The sequence below is a fragment of the Knufia obscura genome (genome assembly GCF_036327395.1).
Source record: "Knufia obscura strain CCFEE 5817 isolate CBS 148926 chromosome Unknown scaffold_15, whole genome shotgun sequence".
Classification (NCBI taxonomy): Eukaryota; Fungi; Ascomycota; class Eurotiomycetes; order Chaetothyriales; family Trichomeriaceae; genus Knufia; species Knufia obscura.
In genome coordinates, this window is record NW_027042701.1 from 53408 (window position 1) to 77979 (window position 24572).

General features: G+C 52.4%; 12 protein-coding genes across 12 annotated transcripts; 6 read left to right on the top strand and 6 right to left on the bottom strand.

Moving 5' to 3' along the window:
* Positions 1 to 353: 353 nt before the first annotated feature.
* PMZ80_009829 (uncharacterized protein) lies at positions 354 to 2034 on the top strand (the record flags this gene model as incomplete). Its single annotated transcript, XM_064878222.1, has 3 exons — positions 354 to 522; positions 597 to 1094; positions 1139 to 2034. The coding sequence occupies 3 exons, from the start codon at positions 354 to 356 to the stop codon at positions 2032 to 2034; spliced, it is 1563 nt and encodes a 520-aa protein (XP_064725790.1).
* Positions 2035 to 2274: 240 nt separating this feature from the next.
* Positions 2275 to 3723, top strand: PMZ80_009830 (uncharacterized protein; the record flags this gene model as incomplete). Its single annotated transcript, XM_064878223.1, has 1 exon — positions 2275 to 3723. One exon carries the CDS (start codon positions 2275 to 2277, stop codon positions 3721 to 3723), a length of 1449 nt encoding a protein of 482 aa, XP_064725791.1.
* Positions 3724 to 4039: 316 nt separating this feature from the next.
* On the top strand, positions 4040 to 5443 carry PMZ80_009831 (uncharacterized protein; the record flags this gene model as incomplete). Its single annotated transcript, XM_064878224.1, has 1 exon — positions 4040 to 5443. One exon carries the CDS (start codon positions 4040 to 4042, stop codon positions 5441 to 5443), a length of 1404 nt encoding a protein of 467 aa, XP_064725792.1.
* Positions 5444 to 5969: 526 nt separating this feature from the next.
* CKB1 (casein kinase 2 regulatory subunit) lies at positions 5970 to 7256 on the bottom strand (the record flags this gene model as incomplete). The annotated part of the gene is made up of 1 exon (XM_064878225.1): positions 5970 to 7256. One exon carries the CDS (start codon positions 7254 to 7256, stop codon positions 5970 to 5972), a length of 1287 nt encoding a protein of 428 aa, XP_064725793.1.
* Positions 7257 to 8498: 1242 nt separating this feature from the next.
* PMZ80_009833 (uncharacterized protein) lies at positions 8499 to 9089 on the top strand (the record flags this gene model as incomplete). The annotated part of the gene is made up of 1 exon (XM_064878226.1): positions 8499 to 9089. One exon carries the CDS (start codon positions 8499 to 8501, stop codon positions 9087 to 9089), a length of 591 nt encoding a protein of 196 aa, XP_064725794.1.
* A 1442-nt stretch (positions 9090 to 10531) lies between these two features.
* Positions 10532 to 11116, top strand: PMZ80_009834 (uncharacterized protein; the record flags this gene model as incomplete). Its single annotated transcript, XM_064878227.1, has 1 exon — positions 10532 to 11116. One exon carries the CDS (start codon positions 10532 to 10534, stop codon positions 11114 to 11116), a length of 585 nt encoding a protein of 194 aa, XP_064725795.1.
* A 474-nt stretch (positions 11117 to 11590) lies between these two features.
* Positions 11591 to 13251, bottom strand: PMZ80_009835 (uncharacterized protein; the record flags this gene model as incomplete). Its single annotated transcript, XM_064878228.1, has 2 exons — positions 11591 to 13069; positions 13120 to 13251. The coding sequence occupies 2 exons, from the start codon at positions 13249 to 13251 to the stop codon at positions 11591 to 11593; spliced, it is 1611 nt and encodes a 536-aa protein (XP_064725796.1).
* Positions 13252 to 13657: 406 nt separating this feature from the next.
* PMZ80_009836 (uncharacterized protein) lies at positions 13658 to 15306 on the bottom strand (the record flags this gene model as incomplete). Its single annotated transcript, XM_064878229.1, has 2 exons — positions 13658 to 14733; positions 14781 to 15306. The coding sequence occupies 2 exons, from the start codon at positions 15304 to 15306 to the stop codon at positions 13658 to 13660; spliced, it is 1602 nt and encodes a 533-aa protein (XP_064725797.1).
* Positions 15307 to 16399: 1093 nt separating this feature from the next.
* On the top strand, positions 16400 to 18402 carry PMZ80_009837 (uncharacterized protein; the record flags this gene model as incomplete). The annotated part of the gene is made up of 4 exons (XM_064878230.1): positions 16400 to 17399; positions 17564 to 17852; positions 17919 to 18241; positions 18293 to 18402. The coding sequence occupies 4 exons, from the start codon at positions 16400 to 16402 to the stop codon at positions 18400 to 18402; spliced, it is 1722 nt and encodes a 573-aa protein (XP_064725798.1).
* Positions 18403 to 18997: 595 nt separating this feature from the next.
* PMZ80_009838 (uncharacterized protein) lies at positions 18998 to 19393 on the bottom strand (the record flags this gene model as incomplete). Its single annotated transcript, XM_064878231.1, has 1 exon — positions 18998 to 19393. The coding sequence occupies one exon, from the start codon at positions 19391 to 19393 to the stop codon at positions 18998 to 19000; it is 396 nt and encodes a 131-aa protein (XP_064725799.1).
* A 111-nt stretch (positions 19394 to 19504) lies between these two features.
* PMZ80_009839 (uncharacterized protein) lies at positions 19505 to 20248 on the bottom strand (the record flags this gene model as incomplete). The annotated part of the gene is made up of 1 exon (XM_064878232.1): positions 19505 to 20248. One exon carries the CDS (start codon positions 20246 to 20248, stop codon positions 19505 to 19507), a length of 744 nt encoding a protein of 247 aa, XP_064725800.1.
* Positions 20249 to 20643: 395 nt separating this feature from the next.
* PMZ80_009840 (uncharacterized protein) lies at positions 20644 to 24021 on the bottom strand (the record flags this gene model as incomplete). The annotated part of the gene is made up of 1 exon (XM_064878233.1): positions 20644 to 24021. One exon carries the CDS (start codon positions 24019 to 24021, stop codon positions 20644 to 20646), a length of 3378 nt encoding a protein of 1125 aa, XP_064725801.1.
* Between the last annotated feature and the right edge of the window lie 551 nt (positions 24022 to 24572).

Consider the following 24572-nt stretch of genomic DNA (forward strand, 5'->3'; position numbering starts at 1 on the left):
GAGGATTGATGGTGATGTTCGTAAGAGGATCCTGGTAGCCTGGGAGAGCATTTTTCGGAGGGGTCAATGGGAGGACAATTAAGAGTGATCAGCAGAGGAAGACCAGGATCTCTGAAGGACCTCCAATACCTCGTACAATTCACCACCTGGACCTGAAGTGGGGAGAAGTTGTTGGGCCGGTCTCGTACTTCGTACTTTTGGAAGACAACAACGAGTTGATGCCTTACCAAGGCAGGAATACAGACCCCAATTGTCTCTGCTGGAAGGAGCGCGTGTTGTGGATAACTTTTGCTGCAGACCACCTTCCACGTCCCTCTCGATACATTTCTCGTCTATCCTAGTAGCCGGCCAATATGGCGAATGATGCACCTGCCCCTTCGCGATCGGGGTTGTCGCTGTATGCGAACCTGCTTGATCCGTCAAAGAGTGCGCCGGGCACGATATCAAGTGCTCCTGTGACATACAACAAGGCAGCCGAACCTTCAGAAGATGAAGCTGCTAAGAAGCAAAAAGAACTTGCTGGTAAATGATCGCTCGTAAGCAAATGGACATCTTCGGACGGATTTACTCACGTGTGTTCGATTGTCCATGAACAGCCACTCTACGATTCCAACCAACAAAACGACCACAACTAGCTGCGCAGAAGGCTAAGGCCAAGGCCATTGCGAGCAAGCTGGGCTCGCTCTCAAAGCCATCAGAGACGTCGAGCCCAGCACGGAGCGGGCAAGCAGAAGTAGAGAAACCTGCGGAGGCGCAACCCACTCCACCTCCAGCGCAGAGAAGCACAGCTGCAGACTGGGCTGCGACGGCTGAAGACGACGACGATGTGAACGCCTATTATGCCGGTTCGAGACAGCGAGCAGGGAGAAAGAAGCGCAAGAAGAACAAGGACCATCCACAGCAGATACAGCATGATTGGGACGACATCTATGATCCGTCGAGGCCGAACAACTACGAAGAGTACAAACACAGCGACGAGAAGATTCGCGAGGTCAGAGAATGGAAGGATTTGCTGTACAGACATCGCATGAAGAGCAAACGAACAAGCACGTATGATTCAGATAGCGACAGGAGTGTTGATGTGAAGAGGAACCGTAAGTTGGTGATCCCACTCCTGGCCAACATACTGACTGCTCAGATCAATTCGCACCACCTCCATCCATGTCCTTTGCACCTCCAGCAGAGTTTACCGACGCCCATCCACCACCTCCAGACGACGAACCATACGTGCCACCGGCTGCTAGCAATGTGCCCAACGATGCAAGTGGAGAGGATGCTTTTGCACGGAGGATGCGCCTGAGTGGAATGCAAGCTCCTCCACCCCCACCTCCAGAAGAATCACCACAGCCGCCAGCACCCCAGATCTCTCGTGCCCCTGTCCGATACAGTCTGCCCGAGGCTGACCCAAACCTGCCCTCTACTGAAGCCGAACTACAGGAAATGGATGTCGATGAACAAGAACAAGCAGAATCACCCAGATCCTCTAGGCCTGGACAAGCCAAGTTCGCCGAACGCTTGATGGCTAAGTACGGGTGGTCAAAAGGCCAGGGTTTGGGCAAGGAAGGTACTGGTGTCACAACAGCTCTTTACGCAAAGGCCGACAAACGCAAGAAGAAATCAGATGCCGAAGGTGGAGGCTATGTACAGCCCACACAGATTGGTCGTATCATGGGAGGCACGAAATCAAAGATTGGCAAAGAGGTGGAAGAGAGCAAGTTTGGTACCATGTCTGAGGTCATCCGGCTAGAGGGTATGCTCACCGGCCTCGACTTGCAAGCTGAACTGATGAGAGAAGACGGCAATATCATGCAAGAGATAGGTGAAGAGTGCGGCGACAAATATGGCAACGTTGAAAGAGTATTCATCCATTCAGACACCGACAACGAGCGAGGTCCTCTAGTGCTGGTGCACTTCACGAGTTCGCTGTCGGCACTGAGAGCGGTCAATGCTCTTGAAGGCCGTGTCTTCAACGGGAATGAGATCAAAGCGAGGTACTGGAATAAGGAAAGATTTGACCGAGGAGAGTATGAGTGAAGGAAAATCCTGGTGGTGGAATCACGGTCGGAAAGAGCCCGAGAAAGGCCGGCTATGATCAACCACAACTCCAAGCTCCGCGGTTGCCCACGGCAAATGTACTTCACCCAATCAAGCATGTGCTGGCGAGCATTTACATAAGTAAGTGCAACTGCATCTATCACGAGGTGTACCTGATAGACAATTATCGCACCTATCTCCTGTAACCTTGTAGTCTCGGTCAATATACAGTTATCGAAGATGAGCAGCCCCCAGGTCAGATCGCTTTCGGAAGCTCTCTCATCTCTTCCACCGATATTCCCTGGCGACCTCAGATCTCTGATCAAAACCAAAATCAACCACACTACGGACAGCATACCACTGCTGGTCGTTCTCGACGATGACCCGACAGGCACACAAACATGTCACGACATCAGTGTTCTGACTCAGTGGAATGTACCACTCCTAACCTCGACATTCACGTCCGAGCTCACGACCAAGACTCGTGGCTTCTTCATCCTCACTAACTCGCGAGCTCTACACCCGCCAGAGGCGAAAGCATTGATTGCCGAGATCTGCGAGAACCTCCTCGAAGCATCGAAGACGACAAATAAGGACTTCGAAGTTGTCCTACGCTCAGATTCAACTCTACGTGGTCATTTCCCGCTCGAGGCAGATGTAACAGAAGAAGCACTGGCCCGACAGGCTGATTCATGGATTCTGGCGCCCTTCTTCCTGCAAGGCGGTCGCTACACGATTGATGATGTGCATTATGTCGCAGAAGGTGATGACCTCGTACCAGCAGGTCAGACGCAATTTGCGAAGGATGCGACGTTTGGCTATCAGAGCTCGAATCTTCGAGATTGGATTGTCGAAAAGTCGAAGGGTGCTATCACAGCTGAACGAGTCAAGTCATTGTCGCTAAATGACATTCGAAACGGCGGTCCAGACACAATCTGCCAGCAACTCATGTCCTTCCCAAAAGGATCGGTAGTGATTGTTAATGCAGCAGCAGAGGAAGATATGGATGTGGTCGTGCTTGGAATCCTTGAAGCAGCGAGCAAAGGTCATAGGTTCTTGTACAGATCTGGCGCTGCGCTTGTCTCGTCACGGCTGGGAATCAAGCCGATCGCGCCGAAGTCAGCGGATGCGTTGAACCTTGACAGGAAGGTTGGAGGGTTGGTAATTGCTGGATCATATGTGCCGAAGACGACGGCTCAGCTAAAGACTTTGAGAGAAAAGGCTGGTGATAAGCTTACTACGGTTGAGCTACAAGTCAGCGACCTCCTCGAGTCGGATGACGGTGCGAAAGCAGCCGTTGACAAAGCAATCACTACAGCAGAATCCGAGATCAAGCAGGGTCACGATGTCCTCATCATGACAAGCCGAGACATAATCACAGGCAAAGATGAGAAAGAGAGCCTTGATATCGGTAGCATTGTCGCCAAGAATTTGGTGCGATTTCTACAAGATCTCAGCACGCGACCTCGGTACATCATCGCGAAAGGAGGCATCACCTCCTCCGACATGGCCACAAAAGGACTCAAGATGAAATGTGCTACTGTCGTCGGTCAAGCTGCACCTGGTGTGCCGCTGTGGGAGTGCTTTGAGGAGACGAGCAAATGGGCTGGGATACCCTACATTGTGTTTCCTGGGAATGTTGGGTCAGAAAATACGCTGTACGACGTTGTGAAGGGGTGGCAGGCTTGAGCGCGCAACTTCTGCCAGCTTTGAGCACGATGAGTCCGCTGATCTTGCCTTTTCGGCAAAGCACGGGCGAACGCCGATCTGGTTGAACTCAAACCCCATGAGGAGGAGCCGAAACTCCGCATGGGGATTCACCGGGCCGAGATGAGGCATGAGAGTTGAATGGGACTCGGCGAGGTTGAGTAGGAAGTAAAGCACTTATACCAAGCTTGACAGGAGATTCCTCAAACTCACGTCCTCACTGCCACCATATCCTCACCACCGCTATCCCTCCTCCGCCCACCCCTTGCACCTCGCACCGTAACCTCCAATCAACAAGATGAGCAACCTCCACCACAAACTCCGTGACCTCGAACGAAATGGCAAACCAATCCGCGTCGGCCTCATCGGCGCCGGCAAGTTCGGCAGCATGTTCATCTCCCAAGTCCCCCACACCCCCGGCATCCACCTCGCCGCAATCGCAGATCTAGACCCCCAACGCGCCCTATCATCCCTCAAACGCACAGGCTACCCAGAATCCCAATACGACAACACCCTAACCATGTCAATCGCCGACGGAATAAAAGCCGCCAAAACAGTAATCACATCCGACTCAGCATCCATGATCAGCCACCCCGAAATACACATCATCCTCGAAGTAACCGGCTCCCCCTCCGCTGGCGTCCGCCACGCCCTGCTAGCATGCGACCACAAAAAACACATCGTAATGGTCAACGTCGAAGCCGACGTGCTCTGCGGTCCGCTCCTCGCACGTAAAGCCGCCGAAGCAGGAATAATCTACAGCATGGCCTACGGCGACCAACCAGCTCTAATCTGCGAACTGGTAGACTGGGCACGCACGGCTGGTTTCAAGGTCGTCTGTGCGGGTAAAGGCACGAAACATTTGCCTGAGTACCATTACTCCACGCCGGACACGGTATGGGATTACTACGGTTTCACGAAACAGCAGTTGGAGAGTGGGGATTTCAACCCGCAGATGTTCAACTCCTTCCTCGACGGGACGAAGTCCGCGCTAGAAATGGCTGCCGTGGCGAATGGCTGTGATCTCGGTGTCCCAGTCAATGGTCTACAATTCCCGCCCTGCGGCACACACGATCTCCCTACTACCCTGCGCCCTGTATCTCACGGCAGAAAATCCGATATCCCTGAGGGGCAAACCGGCACAGTCGAAGTCGTTAGTTGTCTCGAAACAGATGGCCGCGCCGTCCACAACGACCTCCGCTGGGGCGTCTACGTCGTCATCGAGGCACCGGGCCAGTACCAACGCGAGTGTTTCGCTCAGTATGGCCTCAAAACCGATAGTACGGGGTGGTACGCGGCTCAGTATAAACCATATCACTTAATCGGGTTGGAGCTAGGCGTGAGTATCGCCAACATCATGTGTCGCGGTGAACCGACGGGGCAGACGAGAACGTGGAGTGGTGATGTTGTTGCGACCGCGAAACGGGATTTAGCTGTGGGTGAGAAGTTGGATGGGGAGGGTGGGTTTATGGTTTATGGGAAACTTATGCCGGCGCGGGACTCGTTGGGGATCGAGGGGTTGCCGATTGGGTTGGCGCATGGGTTGGTGTTGAAGAGTGGGGTGGGGAAGGATCAGGGACTTAGTTGGCGGGATGTGGAGTTTAGTGGGGAGAGTCAGGCTGTTGCTGTTCGGAGGGAGATGGAGGAGATATTTAGGCGGGAGTTTGAGGTTAACATGCAAGTGAATGGTACCAAGTCATAGTAGGGAAGAATAGAAGTCTTTACTGATCCATCTGCGTCGTGTCTCATCTCTCAAACTCGTCAATCATGCTCATGTACCGCATGTCATATCACACATCACCCGCTGTTACTCGCTTGCTATGCCGCCTCGTCCTGCAGTTTACAGGAAACTCATCAATAGAAGAATACTAATACCACCCGCTTACTGTCTCTCACCACGCTCTTCTTTGCTTCGTGCCCGGTCATTCCTGCTCAAATCGTCTAGGAGAGAAAGCACCAACTTTCGGTCTATCCCTCTGCTGCAGATAATAAGGAAGACTCCGTTGCTTCCGCATCCTTGCGCTCTTTCCAACCCGTGCCCTATTCTTGGCTCGCTGCCAAGCAGGAATATCACGGATCTGCTCTTTTGCCCTTGTACTCAGGCCCCGTATGGCTTCGATTGCATACTTGCTCACGGTCCCGTCTCGCCCTTGGAAGAGCACTTTTTCATCGTCGTTCGTGTCGTTGTATTCGTGTTGATCAGTCCCGATCAATGTCGGTGTCGTTCTCTAGCCTCCACCAGCGGCAACGGCGGCTCCTCCACGACTCGAGCGTGCGTTCTTCGACTTTCGTTTCGTAGATGTGGCCTTATCTGCACTCTGCATGATTTGGTCTCCGTCATGTTCTTGTTCCTCCTCGTCTTCCTCATCACCTTCTTCCTCGTCTGCTTCCTCGTCTGGGTCGCCGTCGACGTTGCCGCCATATTTCTCGTGGTACAGTCTTGCCTCGTCCAGCTCGTTGATATCCAGAGGTTTTGACCGCAGCCAACGCATCCTTGGTCCGCCCTTGGCTCTTTCTGATACTCTAAATCCGTAAATTTTCGGCTCGTAAATCTTTCCTCGACCTAGTCCTGGCGCTAGGTTCTGTGTCGCGACACCGTTAATCGATGCGGGCTGCGGTGGTAAGGCTGCGAGGGCCGCTGCCTCTGCTGCTCTTCTCTCATCTTTCGCAGACTGTGTGTTGACGCCTGGTATCGGTGGCGCGCTCGGCAGTGTCAGACTCGAACTTCTCGAAGCGGCGCCCAGTTGCTGTTGCGCTGCTGCCTCGTTGGGACTGAGTACACTCTCGGTCTCTTCTCTTTCATTCGTAACGCCGTTATCTCTCGACCTTTTCTTGGCAGGCGCGATGTCCAGATCTGGGAAGGTCATCAGGAACAGGCCTGGAAATGTGGTGCCGAAGAAGGCGCCATCCACAGCCTGAAACCTGCTGTTAGGTGGAGTGTAGATATCCAAACAGCTCGGACAGAATAGCTTGACAGTCTCTTGACCTGGTGTATCTGTGCGACCGACGGGTAGGACTTTTGTGCCATGGCAGTAGACCCGAGGGCAATATCCAAAGTGTGCCATCTCATATTTCTCCATCATCTGCTGTATGCCTGGCCGACTTGTGATGTATCTTGCGTGGATGAGACCATAAAGCAATTCAGCGCTTGACTCGATAACACTAGTATCCGAACTACTTCTCCCCCTCCTTCTGTTTGCGACTGCTCCATTGCCCTCGGCAGCTCCTTCAGCAGGCTGATCCAGTTCTTCACCTAATAACCCCTCGTCTTCTTCCTCGTCTTGTTCTTCCTCCTCCTCCTCTTCCTCGGAAAGCTCAGAGCCAGTCTCTGATGGTTCAACGTCGAGTATCATCTCTAGCGCTTCCTTGTACATTGGTACCTGAGCTTGTAGCCCGGTCAGATTGAAGTCATCTTCTATGAAATCTTCGCTGACTTCAGCGAAGTATTCGTGGCCCATCAGGCTGCAGAAGGTGCTGATCCAGCTATCGACGCCGGCAGAGGAAGTCGCAGACATCGTGTCGGACATGCTATGGCGTCTTTTAGGGCGTGGAGTCCGTTGGCTCAGGGCCAAATGGAATTATTTAGGCAGATGAACAGGTAACGAACGTGAAGGTTGACGGATTTGTTGTGTAGTTCTTATCAAGTGGTTGCCAGGGAAGGGTGGTCTTCGAGCTGTGGCTACCGATCCATGCTGGGACTCGGACGGTCTCGAGATGCGTTGAGTGATCGCGAGGTACAAGTACGCGTTATCGGCGGGGAGGGGTGTTTGGAGGGACCCAGGCTGCGGATGTTGCTTACTGTAGCCGGCTGATTGGAAAATGGGACTCGTGGAAGATGCTGATACAGCGATGACCGATGTCTGAAGTATTGTACACTCTTACCATGCTATCCAACGGCCAGACACAGTTGGGCACGGTCTTTTGGCAGTCGCATTCATGCTTGGCAAGGCAATTCGTCGAACACGTGGAAGGTGCGGCGGAGCAGTTATAGCCTTACTGAGGCATTTATGGAGTTTATTCCAGCCAGAAAATGATGAATCCCATACCACAAGTCTTAACTGTCCATCACTTTCATTCACTCCCATGCCTTTTGAAACACATGAAAGTCTCAAGACCAGCTTACCGAGAGTCGAAGGCATCTATAGCCGGAGATTGTGGGAACTGTCGCAGCCAGCATCTTGTCACTATCAAGAGCAATAGTACGAATGAATCCAAGAGCTTGCACAGCTCATCATGCAATTTGCCGAAAGGTCGGGTGGAAAATGCTCTGCGCGTCCTCCGTAAGGAAGTATTCGTATGATGAGTACCACAAGCGACCATGTTTGCTTGCTTTCGTATTTGATCTCCCTGTCATGTCGAGCTCTTGTGCTGACACCACACCTGCAAAGACCTGCTGTCAAACATAACTGTGTCACAGGAACAACCTCATGGTCCAGGATCAGACGAGGAACTCGCACAGTGCTTCCGCGATATGTACGTGCAAAGGGCGAACATGCCTGAGCTGCTTCTGATCGACTAAGCTATTCATCTACCCTCTCAAGTCCCCCTTCCCGTTGAGCTCACGTCAGTCCAAATCACCGATGTTGGCTTTGAGCACGACCGTGCCTTTGTCCTGATCAAGGACGCATCAACCAAAGAAGCTGAGAGCGGCAACGCCATTCCAAAGCATCTGACCTTCAAGACAACCTCGCAGCTCTGCCTCTTCCGTCAAAGCACCGACGATGCCAGGACAAACCTAAATATATTCCACACTCCCAATGAGTACTGTCGGGACGATCAGCGTCTCAACTCAACCAGCCGACGATGATCCTGACTCAGCTCCGACTTACACAGTCGATATATTTGGCACCAGGGCAACAGACTCCGATACAGGCGCGGACGTCGCCACGTTCTTCTCAAAGCACCTCCATCAGCCCGTACGCCTCATATACATCGGCAGGAATGGCTTGAGAGCCGTGCCAACACCCAGCCTCATTCCTCGCAGACCAGCCACAGCCGGATTCCCATGGTTCTCAAACGATGAAGTGTATTCCCAGCAGATCCGCTTCAATGATGCAGCGCCTCTATTGCTTACAACAACAGCCTCCAAAGAAGACGCCAGATCACGAGTGCCAGCGGAACTCGTAAGTGACGACGTCCTGCTCAGGTTCCGGACGAATATCCATGTTGATGTCTCCGATACAAACTCCGACGCATACGACGAGGACAATTGGAGGAAGATAGCGATCAACAGCAAAGCTAGCTCGGCCAAGGTGGATCTTGATATCGTCTTCCGCACGCCTCGATGTCAATCGCTTAACGTCGATCTCAAGGCTGGCGGGCTGTTGCCGTCAAACCAGCACACTTGAACAAATTGCTCGCCAAGGACCGCAGGGTAAACCCTGCGTTCCCACTGAAGCCGTGCTTCGGGGCGTATGCTTTCGCTGCGGTGAGTAGGACGGTGTTGAGTGGTGGGAATGAGGTTGAGGTGGTTGAGATGCAAGTATAGTCAAGGAAGGACTTACAACAAGATTCGAAGCATTGTTGCTTCTATCTTTCAAGTGAGCAGCCGTCAGCCACAGCAGTGACTGTTCGGATGATAATACTGAATTCGACAAAGCATATGCCGGCAAGCACTCTTTCTCGAGCTTATTAGCTGGAGGCTACATCGATGCTCTCTTTGGGGCCAAGCTGGTCACGCCCGGACTTTATTTGTTTGTTCATAAGCATGTCACCCACAATTTCCTTCAGGCAAACATGATCAAACGCAATGCATAGCAACTGGCACAACATGAGTCACGGCATAACGACAAGACAATTCTTCCGTTCGCACTGAGAGTGCAAGTGCATTAATAGCTAATGTCACTCCATTGAAGCGAGACTATATATAAAGCCCCATACAGGCAATCTTACTGATCTCTTCTAGCTTGACAGCTTAGACTGCAACACTTCTTACAACTCGAGACACCGAAAACAACGATATCCATCCATCCAGACACAAAGCCCTGAGAACACACTCATCTGATATCGAGTTCTCCGCGACTACGGGTCCCGATACCAGAATCAACCAAAGTTTCCAAGACGCCACATAGTCGTTCACTCTTCCATCAGAATGTCTGCACCACCAAATGCCGTGCAGACTCACGGGACATCAAGCCCAGTATTCCCCACCGAGATCGAACAGCTTATCATCGACCATTTCATCATCCTCCAATACAAAGGTCGAAGCTGTGATCCACGTATCTTCTTGGTGTGCAAAGCCTGGTGTGACTATGCCAAATCAGTACTTTGGAAAGACGTCTCTGTCATGACGACAAACAAATATGCCGCTCTTGTGGAGACCTTGGACGGCAGTGACAGCATTCGCAGCAGACCTCGATCGATGTGCATGCTCTATGCACCATACCACTTGCCTCGGATATACCATTGGTTCTCGCGCCTCACCGTCTGCCACAATCTGCAGTACCTAAGCGTCACATTCTGCGACTCAATCGGTTCCGACGGTCTCGACTTGGACGGGCCTTACTCCCTGCTTCGCTTCCTTCCAGCATCGGTTCAATCTCTGGAACTGATACTCGCTGCACAGTCGATCAAATTCCACCATGCCATCAGAGCAACGTTACGCAAAGCAGCATAGAGACTCAGGCATTTGCGACTTGAAGTCCCACACGATGCTGTCGAATGCTTCTTCGACGGCAACTGGAGTCAATTGCGTTCGACTTTAGAAGAGCTTGACGTACTCGTGGTCACACCTGACTTGATCAAGCGCGACTACGACCCGACTTTACTGGACGACTTCGAAAAGACTATCATGACTGCGTTGAACAAAGGACGATGGCCCAGACTCCGCACAGCCCGCATGCACGATTCCACGGAGGTCAAGTCTCTGAACATGCCAGGCTGGACTTTCAGGAGGCACAGCAAAGCGGCAGCACAGTGGATCCACGTTGGCCGGGTGTTCGATCTCGTGGAAGGGCACCAGTACTTCTACCCCCTAGTCCACTTGACGTGCATGGGCGTGGGTACGAACGTGTACTGGACTCGGTGCTTTGTGTCAACGCAGCGGGCACGCGACGAAGAATGGGACTGTGTATCACAACAGAACGATAACCAGAATCTTCACGTGAGTGGTAAAGCCACGGTCCAAATCGTTGGTTCGACGATGGAAATTGCGGCACGCGTTCAGGGCACACCGTGGGTGATGAATTCGCTGGGAACAAGACTGCCACAAAGCGAGCTCAAACAACCTGAACTGAGGAAAATGGTGGCACTGACCGAAGAGGCATCGCTGTTCCATTTCGACGACACGAGTGAACATCAAGACGCGAGGAAGATAATCGACGATTTCAATACTACCCATCAAGATATACTGGTGCCGTGGTTCGATGGCCTCTGAGCTATTCTTCACTAGCCACGGAACCCATCCGCTAGGAGCCTTACCCGCTGATTGGAGTAGCCGCCTGAGCTCTCCAAGTTCGTGCTTGGCGAAGTGATGAATTGGTTCGATCGCAGGAAAAAAGGTTGCGGAGGAGATACTGTGTCTTGGACATTGTACACGTGGGCTGGAGAGAACATAGATCATGCAAAGTTGGTGCGCAGCGTCGCTCTGGAAGATCGACTTGAGCTGAGACATTAGGCGGCCAGAACAGAACCAAATGCAGGATGATACCATAGCAGACATACATACATCAATTGAAAGCCTCTCGATAGCAACAACCTTAGCTATAGTACCTGCAAAGTGTCAACGTACTACACCTAGCTAGAGAACCTTATCTTGTAACCCGAAACAGGTTCAATGAGAGAGCTGGACCCATGAACAAGTCCTAGCGCCGTGATGCCAAACATCCAGACAGCCCCTGACCCGCATTGTTCACATCTCCACCCCCTCGGGCTGCCTCACCCACTGCTTCGTAACAGGATCCAACAACGTTCTCTTCGCCTCCTCCCACTCCCGTCTCACAAGTTCCGCCTTCGCCGCACTCCTCGGCGTGATCTCAACCCTGAACTCCCCAGGCATACACACAAATCCCTGCGTCAACTTCTCCTGATCCGGTAGGATCGCCTCTCCCGTCTTCGGATCCTTCACAGGAGTAAAATCAAACGCCGAGATCATCCTCGACATACCGAGGAATAGACTGCGCTCTGCGACATGGATACCCGGGCAGATGCGTCTTCCAGCGCCAAATGTGAACTGATCTCGCTTTGAGGCGTCAGGATTTGCGGCCGACTCGGATAGCGACAAGGTATCGTTGATGTATCGATCTGGATTGAATCTTCGGGGCTCCGGTGATCGATTTGGATCCATGTTGATGGCCCAGACGTTGTTCATGACGCCTGCTCCGGCTGGGATGGTATACCCCATGTAGGTGTCTTCTTTCGTCGCGGCATGCGGTACTGCGCCAAGAATTGTCGTTGGCATCCAGCGCAGAGTCTCTTTCACGCAGCCACGGATATAGGGTAGATTGGGTTCGTCGTCCATGGTGGGCAGGCGATCTTGGCCAATGACTTTGTCGATCTCGGCTTGGGCTTCGCGTTGAACCTCTGGATAGAGCAGCATCGCCTGAACAAATGCGTACAGTGTGCTTGACGTCGTGTCGGAGCCCGCTTCGAGCAGGGTGCCAGAAATGTATGCGGCTTGATCATCACTGAAACTGTCTTTCCTCTGCGCCTCGGCCATACCGACGCAAAAGCAAGGCTTGATTGTGCCGTCAGCGTCTGCCTTCTTGGCAGCGAGCCAGTGGCCCAGGTAAAGTTCCTTCTCATGCTTGTGCATATCTTTGGCTTTCTTTTGCGTCTGCAGCACAAAGTCAGGCAGCTTGCGCAGAAGCGGAAAGAAGTCAATGAGAGCGGCCGCGCCAGTCTGGTTGATATCTGCGAATTCGGAGAATCCGTCGAAGAGCTGCTTCATTGCTGCATCTTCATAGGTCGGTGTGCGCCAACCAAAGACCATGGTTGTTGTGAGCGCATTGGAGTACCGTCTGATGTTCTGGAGGAAACGATCCGGTTGCTGCAACATTTCGTACAGCATCTGCTTGTTCTCGAGCACTTGGTAGGGCACGTAAGATTTCGCCGCAGAAATGTTGAGCAATGCATGAACCATTTTTCGAAAGTTGCGCCATCTTGGCCCATAACCCATCATTAACAGTCTCAAATCACCACTGCATAACGTTTGACCGATGTACATTTCTTGTCGGTCGGAAAAGTTGTTGCTCCTCTTGTCAAGCAGTTCTTTGACCGCTTCGTCGCTTGACAACACAATTAGTGTCTTGGTTCCGAGCATCAAGCTGTAGATCGGCCCATATACCTGAGCCCACTTCTGGAATTGAAGGTGGGCATCACGGGAAGGCATCTAATCATGTTGTTCAGCAACGCGACACGAGAAGCAGCGTGGGCACTCACCTGATGGATGTTTCCAAGGATAGGCACAGTCGGAGGACCCGGAGGGTATCCCTTAGGTCGCCGACCTATCAGTAGGAACCTGGCAAAGCATAGCGCAACCGCAAGCCAGACAAGCATATATGTTTGGGCCATGTCGATGAGTCCAGGAGTAGGCGAGAGCAGAAACTCCGCTAGCAACGACAGTGCACTGGTTCCTCATGGGCGGACATGGCGCGGTATATATGGCTATGAGTCAGGTACCCTTCCGATTGCTGTAGCCGAACAATGAGTCCTCAAGCAGGGTGGGCCTGTGTTAGTAGAGCTGAAGCGGCAAGCATATCGGGACAACGCAAGTCCATTATTGGACCAAGCTGATGGGCTGAGCATAGACAAGCTTAGTACTGGACGCCAGCGTGCTGATTGTCCAATTGTAACAGTATTTGTGGAGGACGGACTTCGGGTGGGACGATTGACATCTGTCGGAGATGGAGGTGGGCGAAGGTTTGCGGAGAACCCAAGAACTGGCAGCCAATCACCTGAGAGATATTGGACAGCACCATCAAGAGATTGTCGTCTGCTGGAAGTGCGCAATGAGGTCGTTGACTTGCTGCATACTCGTCTCGTCGTACTTCTGCAGCACCGGATACAGTTTCTGCTCCGCTGCATTCGACGAAGCAAGAGAGTCCGACACTAATTCGGCTTCGCCGTCGGAAGGTTGGTGCTCTGTGATGCAGATGCGGTCAAGGATCAAACTAGCAAGCAACCAGTAATCTGATGCATGCCTCATGAAACCGATTCTTTTCCACATGTTGCTTGGCGTAATAATTGCAGAGCCCAACGGTGCGTGGTCAGGATTGAGTGCCAATTCATGCGTGTACTCCGTCCAGACCATTTTCCAGTTCTCCAAGGCATTGCGGATTGGCACCAACTGACTTTCGGAACCGAAGTTGTTCTGATAGTGAAAAATCATCGAATGAAGAGACGATGTGATTGCGAAAAGATTGAGGGGGCCCAAATCAGCTAATTGCTGGCGACTTAGATCGTCGAGTTCGGCCTTGCATAGTATTTCAGCGGCGCGATAGAACGTGCCAACAACTCGAGGCAATTGCAGGGCAAAGTTTTGCGACTTCCGTTGGAATGTTCGAAAACAGACATCCGCTGACTCGGCTTGGAATACAGCTTCGCAGCTGGCCAAGTCCATAGCCATCTCCTTGATAACCATGCGTGGTGGCAAGTTGTTGAAGATGACGAATGCCGTGTCCAACAGGAAGATCCAAAGACAGGTTCGTATCAGCTCTTCTCGAGCTGCAAAAGCGCTCCAATCAAACTCGGCTCGATTTGTATACTGGATGTGCCTGGCGTTGTGCAATTCAATGTCTCTTGCAACAGACACGAGTGTGCTGAAACGATGTCGTCGAATGCGCCGTTTAGCCGAATCAGATCCCTCCCAGTTCTGGTATAGGCAGACGATATAAGCGGCTTGCATTGCTTGTATCTTGGAACGGTTTGGCGGATCGTCTGTGAGCCCAGACTCATCGCTACAGAAGTCGTCGTCGGTAAACACAAGTTCTTCCACCGCGTTGAACCAAACACGTGCGTCGTCTTTGTCTATTCGATTTGGCGATACACATGCGCCTGTCATTGTTAGCCTCATTCGTCTCAGCGAACCTACACGGACGCACCGATGACTGCCATCGCTGCCAGAAGAGCACTTTTCGCGGCAATAGGCTCGAATGTGGGTCGATGCACGATATTGACGTTTGGATGCCAAATTGACCAATATAACTCCAGATATGTGCGAATATTTGCTGGAGCAAAAAACTGTGAGCACATGTCGTGTGTTACATCAGACCACGTCACATCAACTGCACTATTCTTCGGTCTGAACATTGCTACCTCTTTGACAAGGGCAACAACTTCATGGCATCGTACATCGAGTGGGTCAATTGTGAGACTTTTGTCGAGCTGTAGAGGCGCGATAGCATTTTGCCACACGCCATGCTTTTGCTGTGCTTGGTCGAGAACCATTCGTCGCAGCTCATAGGTGCCGCAATCAAACGATTCGACCAGTCCAGTGCGCTTCGTGAAGTTATCCAGAAAACGAAGAGTCAGACTGCCGTTGTCTCTACTGTGGGCGGCCGAAGCAGGCGCCAGGCTCAAGAAATCATTCCAGCTTGTGCTTGCCAGGTCCAAAAGACCTGTGTCCATCTCGAGCCATGGCGTGCCGGCGAAGACCTCAGACGACAAAACAGCACCGTCATGGTGAGAGGGATCAGGAGCGCCGAAGTCAGGAGGATTACCAGCAATAGCCGGCTGGTCAGTCGTGTCTGTTGTGTTAATGGTACATTCCGTATGCTTGTCGACACACGTGCGACATGGGACCTTGAAATCGCACGCCTTTTTCAGGCGCACACAACGATCACAGGCGCGCCTCCTAGACTGCGACGTCGTCGCATCGTTGTACTGTGCTGTGCACGTTCTTTGGTGTCGCTTCAGAGCATCGGAACGTGAAAATGTCCGGCCACATGCCTCGCATAGATGCGACCGGTGACTTCTATGAGAAGCGTAATGACGCTGAAGGTGCTCCGGACGCTTATATGTCCTGTGACAGAGATGACAGCGATGTGACGAGTGGGTGGTGCTTTCCATACAAAAGCAGCGGGAAGTAGAGACTCGGAAAAGCGGTCATCAACTCCAAGACATCTGTCTGATGCATCGTCATTCTTGTTAGCTGGTCGCGCCTTCGGTCCTTTGGCTGAGGAGTGTGATATGAACCTCGTTCGGTAGAGTTGCCACAACCTCTATATCTAGTCCCGTGATCATCGAGTAGAGGTCTTGGCATGACTCCTATCTTCAAGGCAAGTAAGCCGATGCACTCTAATCCCACGCGCCTTCCCTCTCTTCCCTCACCCCTTCGTCAGTGTCCCGGGAATTGTTTCTCTCCATCGATGTTGAGTATGACCTATCATGACTGAAACGACCATATATTGTATCGCCACTCTTGGATCCTTCGCGAAACGAGATGCTAATACAGCGGCCAAGGCATTCATGTCATGCTATCTCAAGGGCGTGCTCTACTGAGCTGCATGGCTGCACAGACCAAGCTGGCGAAGCATCGTCTGGAATGTTGATCATGATTTACATCAAGAATGCACAGCAACTATGAAATGAAAGGTATGTGGACTCCGTCTTGCGCCAACTCAAATGCCTTTGAGCCGCCAAAATCCTTCGCTTGCGTTCTTCTACCCGCTTTTGCTTCTGTCCTGTAACCGTCGTCCTTGTCACTCGTTTATGATCCAGGATGCGGCCAGCAACATGGATGGCAGTGGCCCTTGCCGCTGGCGTGCAAGCTCAGACTACAGTCACAATCTGTGAAAGCTATAGCTACACGGATACCATTACCTTCACAGAGTATACTACGTACTATGTGACCAATGGGGCAAATGGAGGCACACGATCGACGACGAGCTCCTCCAGCACGTCTTTGGCCAGTCTCACACTGCCGCCGGCCTCGACTACTTCGAACACAAACACCAATGGCGGGATTGGAGGGTCCAGGTCGACCACCACGATGACAAGCTCCACGACTGGTGTTCCAGGCAATGGTACCGAGGTCATCATACCAGGTGATGAAGAACTTGTTACTCCTTCAACTCCAATCCCAACAAGCTCGAGCACGACGGTGGCCACGACCACTACAACCACTTCTCTAACGACCGTGGCCTCCACAGATCCCGAAGTTACCAGCTCATCATTCTACATTGTATTCAATGTGCCGACTGCCACTCCTGCTGCTCAGCGTCTGTCAAAGAGAGCGGTCGAGTATCTCGCCTTTGATGAGGAAGGTCAGAGCATTCTAGTGACCAGCGAATCCGAAGCAGCGACCTTTACACTGGACGATGATGGATTGCTGAAGAGTGGTTCTCAGTTTGTTGCGCTTGACGAAGACGCCGATCCTCCGCGGTTCAGCATCCAAGACGAGCAACCCGAGACTCCGGTGGAGATCAACGTGGATGGCAATGGCAATGTCTCCATTCCAGAAGTCGAAGGGTTCTGCGTACAAGGAGACGATCTGGTGGTCTTGACTGATGGAGCAGAGGCTTCGGATGTATGCGAGGCTGTAGAGCCTGAGCTTGTCGCAGCTCAGGATGAGACGGGTACAACCACATCCTTGTCTTCAACCGTTAGCTCCACTGGCACCCAAAGCACATCTGTCGACGCTTCCACTACTACTACCGGTACTGAAGCGACCACGGAGTCGACGAGCTCGACGACATCTGCTGATTCTAGCACAACTACCGGTAAGTCCTGCTCCTTGTCAAGGCATTTAGCTGTACTCTCGTCCTTATTTCGGTGCGAAGAATAAGGTTCTGTTGTTTCGTTAACAGTAGCTTTTTAAGCCCCTGCCACCGTTCACTGTTCTAACACTGGGTATACCGAGTACAATGCTAACACCTAGAAACAGATGCAGAGAGCTCCACCAGTACCGAGTCAACGACCAGCACCGAGACAACGACCAGTGCCGAAGCAACAACGACGACAACAAGTGAGACATCCTTCACCTCATCCTCAGCAACAACAACCACCTCCACCGCCACCGAACCAGAAATCACAAACAAAGCCTACATCGACACCGTCATCCGCCACCACAACCGCCACCGCGCAAACCACACAGCCGACCCCCTAACCTGGGACCCCGCCCTCGCCGCAACAGCCAAGAAGATCGCCGACGGCTGCATCTACGCCCACGACACGTAAGTCCCGCCATAATCATCCTTCCCCACCCCTACACCCCAACCCAACTCACTAACATCCACCAGCGCAACCGACTGCCCACCAAACGAAGACGGCAGCGCCCAAGCCTGCTACGGCCAAAACATAGGCGCAGGCTACCTCCCCGTGCAAATGGGCAGCATCATCACAGACGGCTTCTACAACGGCGAGGTGAACTACTACACCTACTACGGCGGCGAACCCGACACAGCAACCCTGCACCAATGGGGTCACTTCAGCCAGATCGTGTGGCGGGACACGGAGACCGTGGGCTGCTACACGACTGACTGTTCTGCCAATGGATTGGGGAATATCGATCCAAGCACGAATATCCGGCCGTTCTTTACTGTTTGTAATTATGGGCCTCCTGGTATGTTGAACTGTGATGTAAGAGGGGATGAGTACTGACTATTTGTTACAGGTAATTGGCTTGGCGAGTTCGTGGACAATGTTATCCAGCCTGTCAACCTTCCTACGATTGGGTCTGACTACCAGTGCCCGAGTGCGGAGAATTGCGAGGATGGGGCTTGAGTGTGACGGAATGTTCAGTGGTTGGGGTTGACCTGGCAAAGGTCGAACCGGTTTGGCTGCCATGGCGGTATGAGTGGCGTGCATTTGCTTCACGTGGCGTGCCTTGCGTCAGTTCTGGAGTAAGCCACATCGATGGGAGCCAAGGAATGTTCTTGAGTTTATGCCGAGATGAGTGATATGCTCTGAACGATCTAGTATGGGTAGCCAAGAGATACTGTAGCTTTGACGGTGATTGGGACGCGATATGTCATGCCATGATTGCTTCACGTTTCATACAACACCCAGACTTCAATATATCTTCTCATGGAGGTGTTGCTAAAGGCAGTAGTAGCACGGCGATTGTCTTCTGTGGCGAGAATGTACGACTCGAATTAATTCCGATTAACACTATCCATAGACTGTGCTGGCACGGGCCAACAAAGTCAGTCAAGGAGGGGTTGATGATGTAGAATGTATGCTGTTGAGCTGTAACAGTGCTTTCCATATAAGGTGGTAGTGCGGAACCACTCACGGCCTTGGTGTCGGTAGCTACGTACATCTGAACGGTCAAACTCAGCGAGCTTTGATCGACTCTTCGCACTAGAACTCCTGCATCTCAGATTGTCGTGATGACCGGCTGTAGTATTGGACGTCCTGCAGCCGCATAATACAGCATAAATTTCTTGGACAGCATATCGAGCTCCTCAAGTCCGAAAAGGTTGTCGTCCTTCGGTTCAGCACGTAGATCTCGAAATGTACTCAGCAGTGTTGCGGGCACTCGAGTCTCCCGATCAGTTGTAAGCCAGTCGTCGCCTTCCAGTTTGCGCATGATGAAACCAAGTCCACCCAGTAACTGCACGAGGACGTGCTTCTTGTAGAACGAGCCAAGCGGCACACCCGAAGGTTGCGCCGTCTGCTCAGGATCTTGCGCAATGACATGGTGCCACGACTCTCCTGTTCCTCTTGCATTGGACACGTAGAACTGGATCCACCAGGGACTCCTATTGGCCATTGAAGGAAACCAGACCAGTGTGTAGTGGCACAGCAGGCCTCTGACCAGATGAGCAACTCTAATCTGGTCATTTGCCCAAGCCAAGGGCTCGTTGTCGCCATCGAGCCGCAATCACGGACGTTGAAGGTCGCGAAGGGACACAAGGTCTTGCACAAAAGCCGTGCGTAGTCGCGGAAATTTCCCCTTTCGAACTCGATTCCTCAGGGTTTCTATACATCGTTGGTACGGGTTCGGATCGTACTCGGTCGCCAGCTGAGGCCGGATAGCAATGTGAAGTTCTTCCAGCTTTGGATACACGCCCTTCCACTTTCCCCTGAGCCAGTTGTCTGCAATACTAAACGGTATGTCGAGTCGAATGAATCTGAGCCACCTGAAGGCATCGCGCAAGAGGGCATGAATCCCGGTGGAGAATACAACGGATTCTCCGATCACGACAAGCTCCAGAGCCTCCACAGACCCAGGCATATTCCGGAGGACATCACAGATCGATGCGACAGACAGCGGATGATCTGGTTCGTCGAAACGGCATAAGGTGATGCCGAGGCTTCTCAGATTGCGATATTGCGCAAAGTCTTTCTTGAAGAATCTGGTGAGTTGAAGGTCATTGTAGCTTGGTGGTATGTAGCTTAGCCGTAATGTCAGTGTTCTGTCGATCTCGTATGGCGCGGCTTGCATCGCTGCGACATAGCTTCTGAGGGTGTCAAGTTCGATATAAGTATGTCTCCACAGGATCGACAGGATGTAAGCTGTCCAGCTTTTCGACACAAGCAGGTACTTAATATTGGTGCGAGTCTGGCACAGTAATTCTTTTATAATCTTCTGCTCGATTTCTGGGGGTAAAGCCGGAACTGGCATTGCTTGTTTCGCGGTGCCGCCAGGGGCAGTTAGACTGTGTCGTGGTTGTGTGGCACTGCAGTCTGTCCAGAATTGAAGATGTTTGTTAGGCAAGCGTCATCAGTATGTGGATCTTATGAGCTTTGGGACATGATCTCCTCGTGAGGCGAAGAGACATACTAGAGCAAACGGGGCACAAGAGGAAAGGTGGTTCCGGCGTACGTATGTATTTTGCTGTAAGATTCTGGCTGTGATAATGTTGACTATGTGACCTTGGCGCACATATAGCGGCAACGACGTAGCTTGGAGCGATGTCCAAGCCACACAACCCAGGCTAGAGGCGAACGAACCGTGCTCTTGATACTGAAAGCAAGCGAGAACAGCGACTTGTCGTGTATTCCTCTTATCTTCCATTGTCATGTCTCTTCCGAAGTATCACTAACATCATCTGACTCCTGCGCTACAGCTGCCTCGCCTTTGTCAGCCTGCTCAGGCGCAGTCTCAACTGACTCATTTGATGATCCATCACTTGACACGGTGACAGCAGATCGAGGCTGGGCTTGTGGGTCGACCCTGCCCTCTTCCGCACCACTAGCAGCAGCATCCGTGTCAACCTGCAAATCTGAAGCAATAGCAAGCTTTGCCTGCGCCGTGCCTGTGCTCCCATCGGCAGTGTTTGTAGTAGAGCTCACAATCCTTTCCTTGTTCTCCACAGCATCTGGTGCCTTTCCTTTCACCTTTGCAGCTGGAGTTGGAGTCGCTTGGGCATGGGCAACCATTTGTGCTCGTAGATCGTCATAACCAGGCGGTGGTCTCTCACCCGGCTTTGCAAGCGGTGCTGCAGGCTTTTGTTGTGGATGCGATGTTGTCACCCATTTACCCTGAACTTGCCCTCCAGCAGGCGGTGGCGGTGGTGGCGGAGGTCCGTAGGCCGACGAGTACGGGTAAGGTGGAGGATATGGGTAAGGATAAGGATAATTCTGTGGTGGTGGTGCATAACTGTATGGCTGGCCAGTAGTAGGCGGTCTATTCCCTTGATAGGCCTGCCAACCTGGGCCGTATCCTGGGGCATACGCCGGACCGTTCCACGCAGGTGGTTGATTTCTGTTGGCCAAAGACGGACCTGCACTCGTCGGAGTACTCATAGCAGCAAGAGCGCTGTCGAAGAAGCCCTTCATTCTCGCGTCTTCCGATTGCTGGAAGTCTTTCCGTGCAGTGGGAGTGTTGGGCACGTCTACCAATTTCAACACACCACCAAGTGGTTGCTGAGGCCGGGACTTTGAAGAAGATGGCGTATTCGTGTGCACGTGGAAAGTCGGTTTGTCTGCGGCATTGGCGACCTTGAGCACGCCCATGGTTGGTTGTCCAGGTCTCGGCGCTGAACAAGTTGGTGCATGGACTCTTTGGAGCGGTGCATCCTTCGGCGAAGGTTGCGCTGCAGACGCCTGCGATGCTGCTTGTCCTGGAGCAGAGGCTGGTCGCGCTGGTTGTGGAGGCTGAGCCGTGGCTGCAGCAGCACTGGTCTGATCCTGAGGTCGAGACGCGTCGCTTGAAGCGGCAGCGGACCCATCGGGCTCTGCAACTGTTTCTGTTGACGCAGCAGGTGCTGAGCCCGCCCTGACAGGAGGGTCTGCTGTTACCCCATCGTCGTCGTCTTTCTCAGCAACAGATTGTGCGACCTGTGCGTCGTCCCCATGCGGATCTGTTGTTGGCACCGTAGCATGGTTTTGACTTTGAGCCGTGATAGGCGGCTGCTGACTCGCTTGACCACCCCGATCCTGCTGTCCCAAGGACGAAGTAGTCTGCGTAGCCTGTTGGGCAGCAGGTGTCTTTGGTGCAGACGGCTGTACATTAGTGTTGGGATGAGGAGGACCACCTGGATACATTGGTGGCCCCGCCGGTGCCGGCGGCTGATAGTAATGAAATGAACCAGCCTGGCGCGACACGGTGTATGACGGCTGCGGCGGCGGAGGAGGTTGGCTTTGTGGCGGCGGAGGATAGTAGCCCTGCGCAGGTGGGGGATACGGATAGTGAGGGTACTGGTACGGTGGATAAGGAGGGTATGGCTGTGGCTGACTTTTCTCCTTCTCGAGGCGCTCCAAGCGTTCTGTCGTGGCCGCCAGCTGCTGTTTGAGAAGTTCGAGTTCTGACAGTGGTCCTGAGGCAGCAGTGTCTAGACCAGCAAGTGTTTGACTCTTCTTCTTCCCTTTCTTGGACGCCTTTTCTTGTTCTTTTTGCTTCTTCTTGTCAGCCTTCTCCTTCTCCTTTCTCTCCTTCTCAGTCTGCTTAGCATAGTGTCTTGTTGGGGTATCAGTACCCCAAGTAATATTACCGGCCTGCAACGAGCCCTCCATCTGTCCTGGCAATAACGGACCATGTAGCTTTGGCCTCTTTTGCGATGTCTGACGAGTCTGCAGCTCTCTGACCTTCTCGCGAGGAAAGGCAGATGGTGGGTTTGTGGTGCGATCAGCAGTATCGTCATCTTCAGCCGGAGCGTCGTCGTCTTCAACCATGATGATTCCGCCTTCGTTATCATCGTCACCACTGTCCGCACCCTGATTAGGTGCACTCATGCCTCGCATTGGCGTCTCCCTCTCAGCCGAACCCAAGAAGTCAATAAGTGGCTGCAGACCTTCATCTGTTGGCTGTTGCCTGTGCGCGTTCGCGCCAAAGTTCGCTGGCCGGGGCTGACTGTTCGTAGATCTTGGTCTACCATTCTTCTTGTGCGGACCGAACTTGGTCAATTTCTGCTTCTGCTTGGGTGTGATATCTTTCTTCTGCTTTTTTGGCAATCTTTCGATAGCCTTAGGGTCGAGCACTTCCAGTAGCCTTCTCCTCTTACTCTCTCTTCTCGGCGGCGGTGCGCGCTCCTCGAATGTCTTGTGAAGAGGGATATGTCTGTAATGGACCTCGAGGTTGTTTTTCGTGATGGAGAACTTGATAGCAACAAGACCCTTGCAGTCATAGACGGGCTTCCTCCGTTCTCTGCCCTCGCTACCAGCACCACCGTTAGCAGCTCTTCCCTTGTTCAACGTACTGTCGTTGCAGAAGAATGAGAACCGATGTGCTCTATCTTCTCGGCTCATCCAATTGTTATGGAAAGAATATCTGAAGCCATCCGCCCGTTGTACTGCTTCGACAATAGTCCTTGCAACGGCTTTCTGACGCACTATCTGATCTTTAGGGTTGGCTGTTTCTTGCAGAACTTCGACCACAGAGACTGCAGTTCTTCTCATCAAATCCGGCACATCGGCCGCCGTCCAAGCTGTAGTGGCATCTCGCTTGAAGTCTCTGGTGTAGACCATAAAAGCAGCAGTGACTGGGAAGTGGAATTCGATTGTAGCATGCTCAGCTGGAGCGGTAGGTGCTGAGAGATACTCTGCGAGGTTCGTCTCGAGATCGTCTACATCTTTGCAATCGAAGCGGACGTATTCGGCGTGAGGATCTTTGGCTTGTCGGCCTCGAGGTCGCGGAGTCTTGGTCCATAATTCATGCGGATGTTCGTTGGCTGATGGGGGAGGGGCGGGTGCATCAGTGGGCAGTTCTTCTTCCGGCTCCTGGTCATTTACGTTCGCTGCATCCTGATATTGAAGTTGGTCCTGGCCTTGGTGGTATTGGGACGCGCTAGAGTCGTTATTGTAGTGTGATGAGCTCGGGTTGTGGTATGATTGACTGGGATTATCGTATGCTGAGTGTGATGTACCGGAATTGTTGTACAGAGAGTGTGATGGACCTGGATTGTCGTATGCCGAGTGACCATGGCCAACGGCTGAGAGCAAGATGTCCATATTCATCCTGTCGGATGTTGACCAATACCAGGACACACGTCTATTAGGCGTGTTCAGCAGCTGACGAAGTGAAGTCGACTGTGACATTAGCGCAGTCTCAAAGAAGAATAGCACATCCGTCGTGCGGCAGCTGCTTCTCGGCCTGTGCTATGACAAAACTGGTTAAGCTCGCAGCCTATCCATGCTGCTCATGGAGATCTTCTTTACTAGGTATCAAGATGTTGTACATTTTGAGTCTTGACTAGTTGGCATGACAGGGAATGAGCGAGGTATCGTCTTATGATCTAACGGCTCCTTCTCCGTCTAATAGAGCTAAGGGCTGACAGAGTTCTGTAGAAAAGCGTCTCTGGTGGTGTTCTACTTTCACGCGGAGAAGCTCTTTGGCTTGTCGGATCGCTGCTCTATTATGAAGTCGCGGACGCATGGCAAAGCGGCGGCTGTAGACTCGAAGCTCATCGGTTACAGCAAGAGTGTTCTTCCCTGCCTAGGTACGCCTGTGTCGGTAACCAAGAGGGAACATGTGACTGGCGATCCCAAGATGGTTGATTAACAGGGTC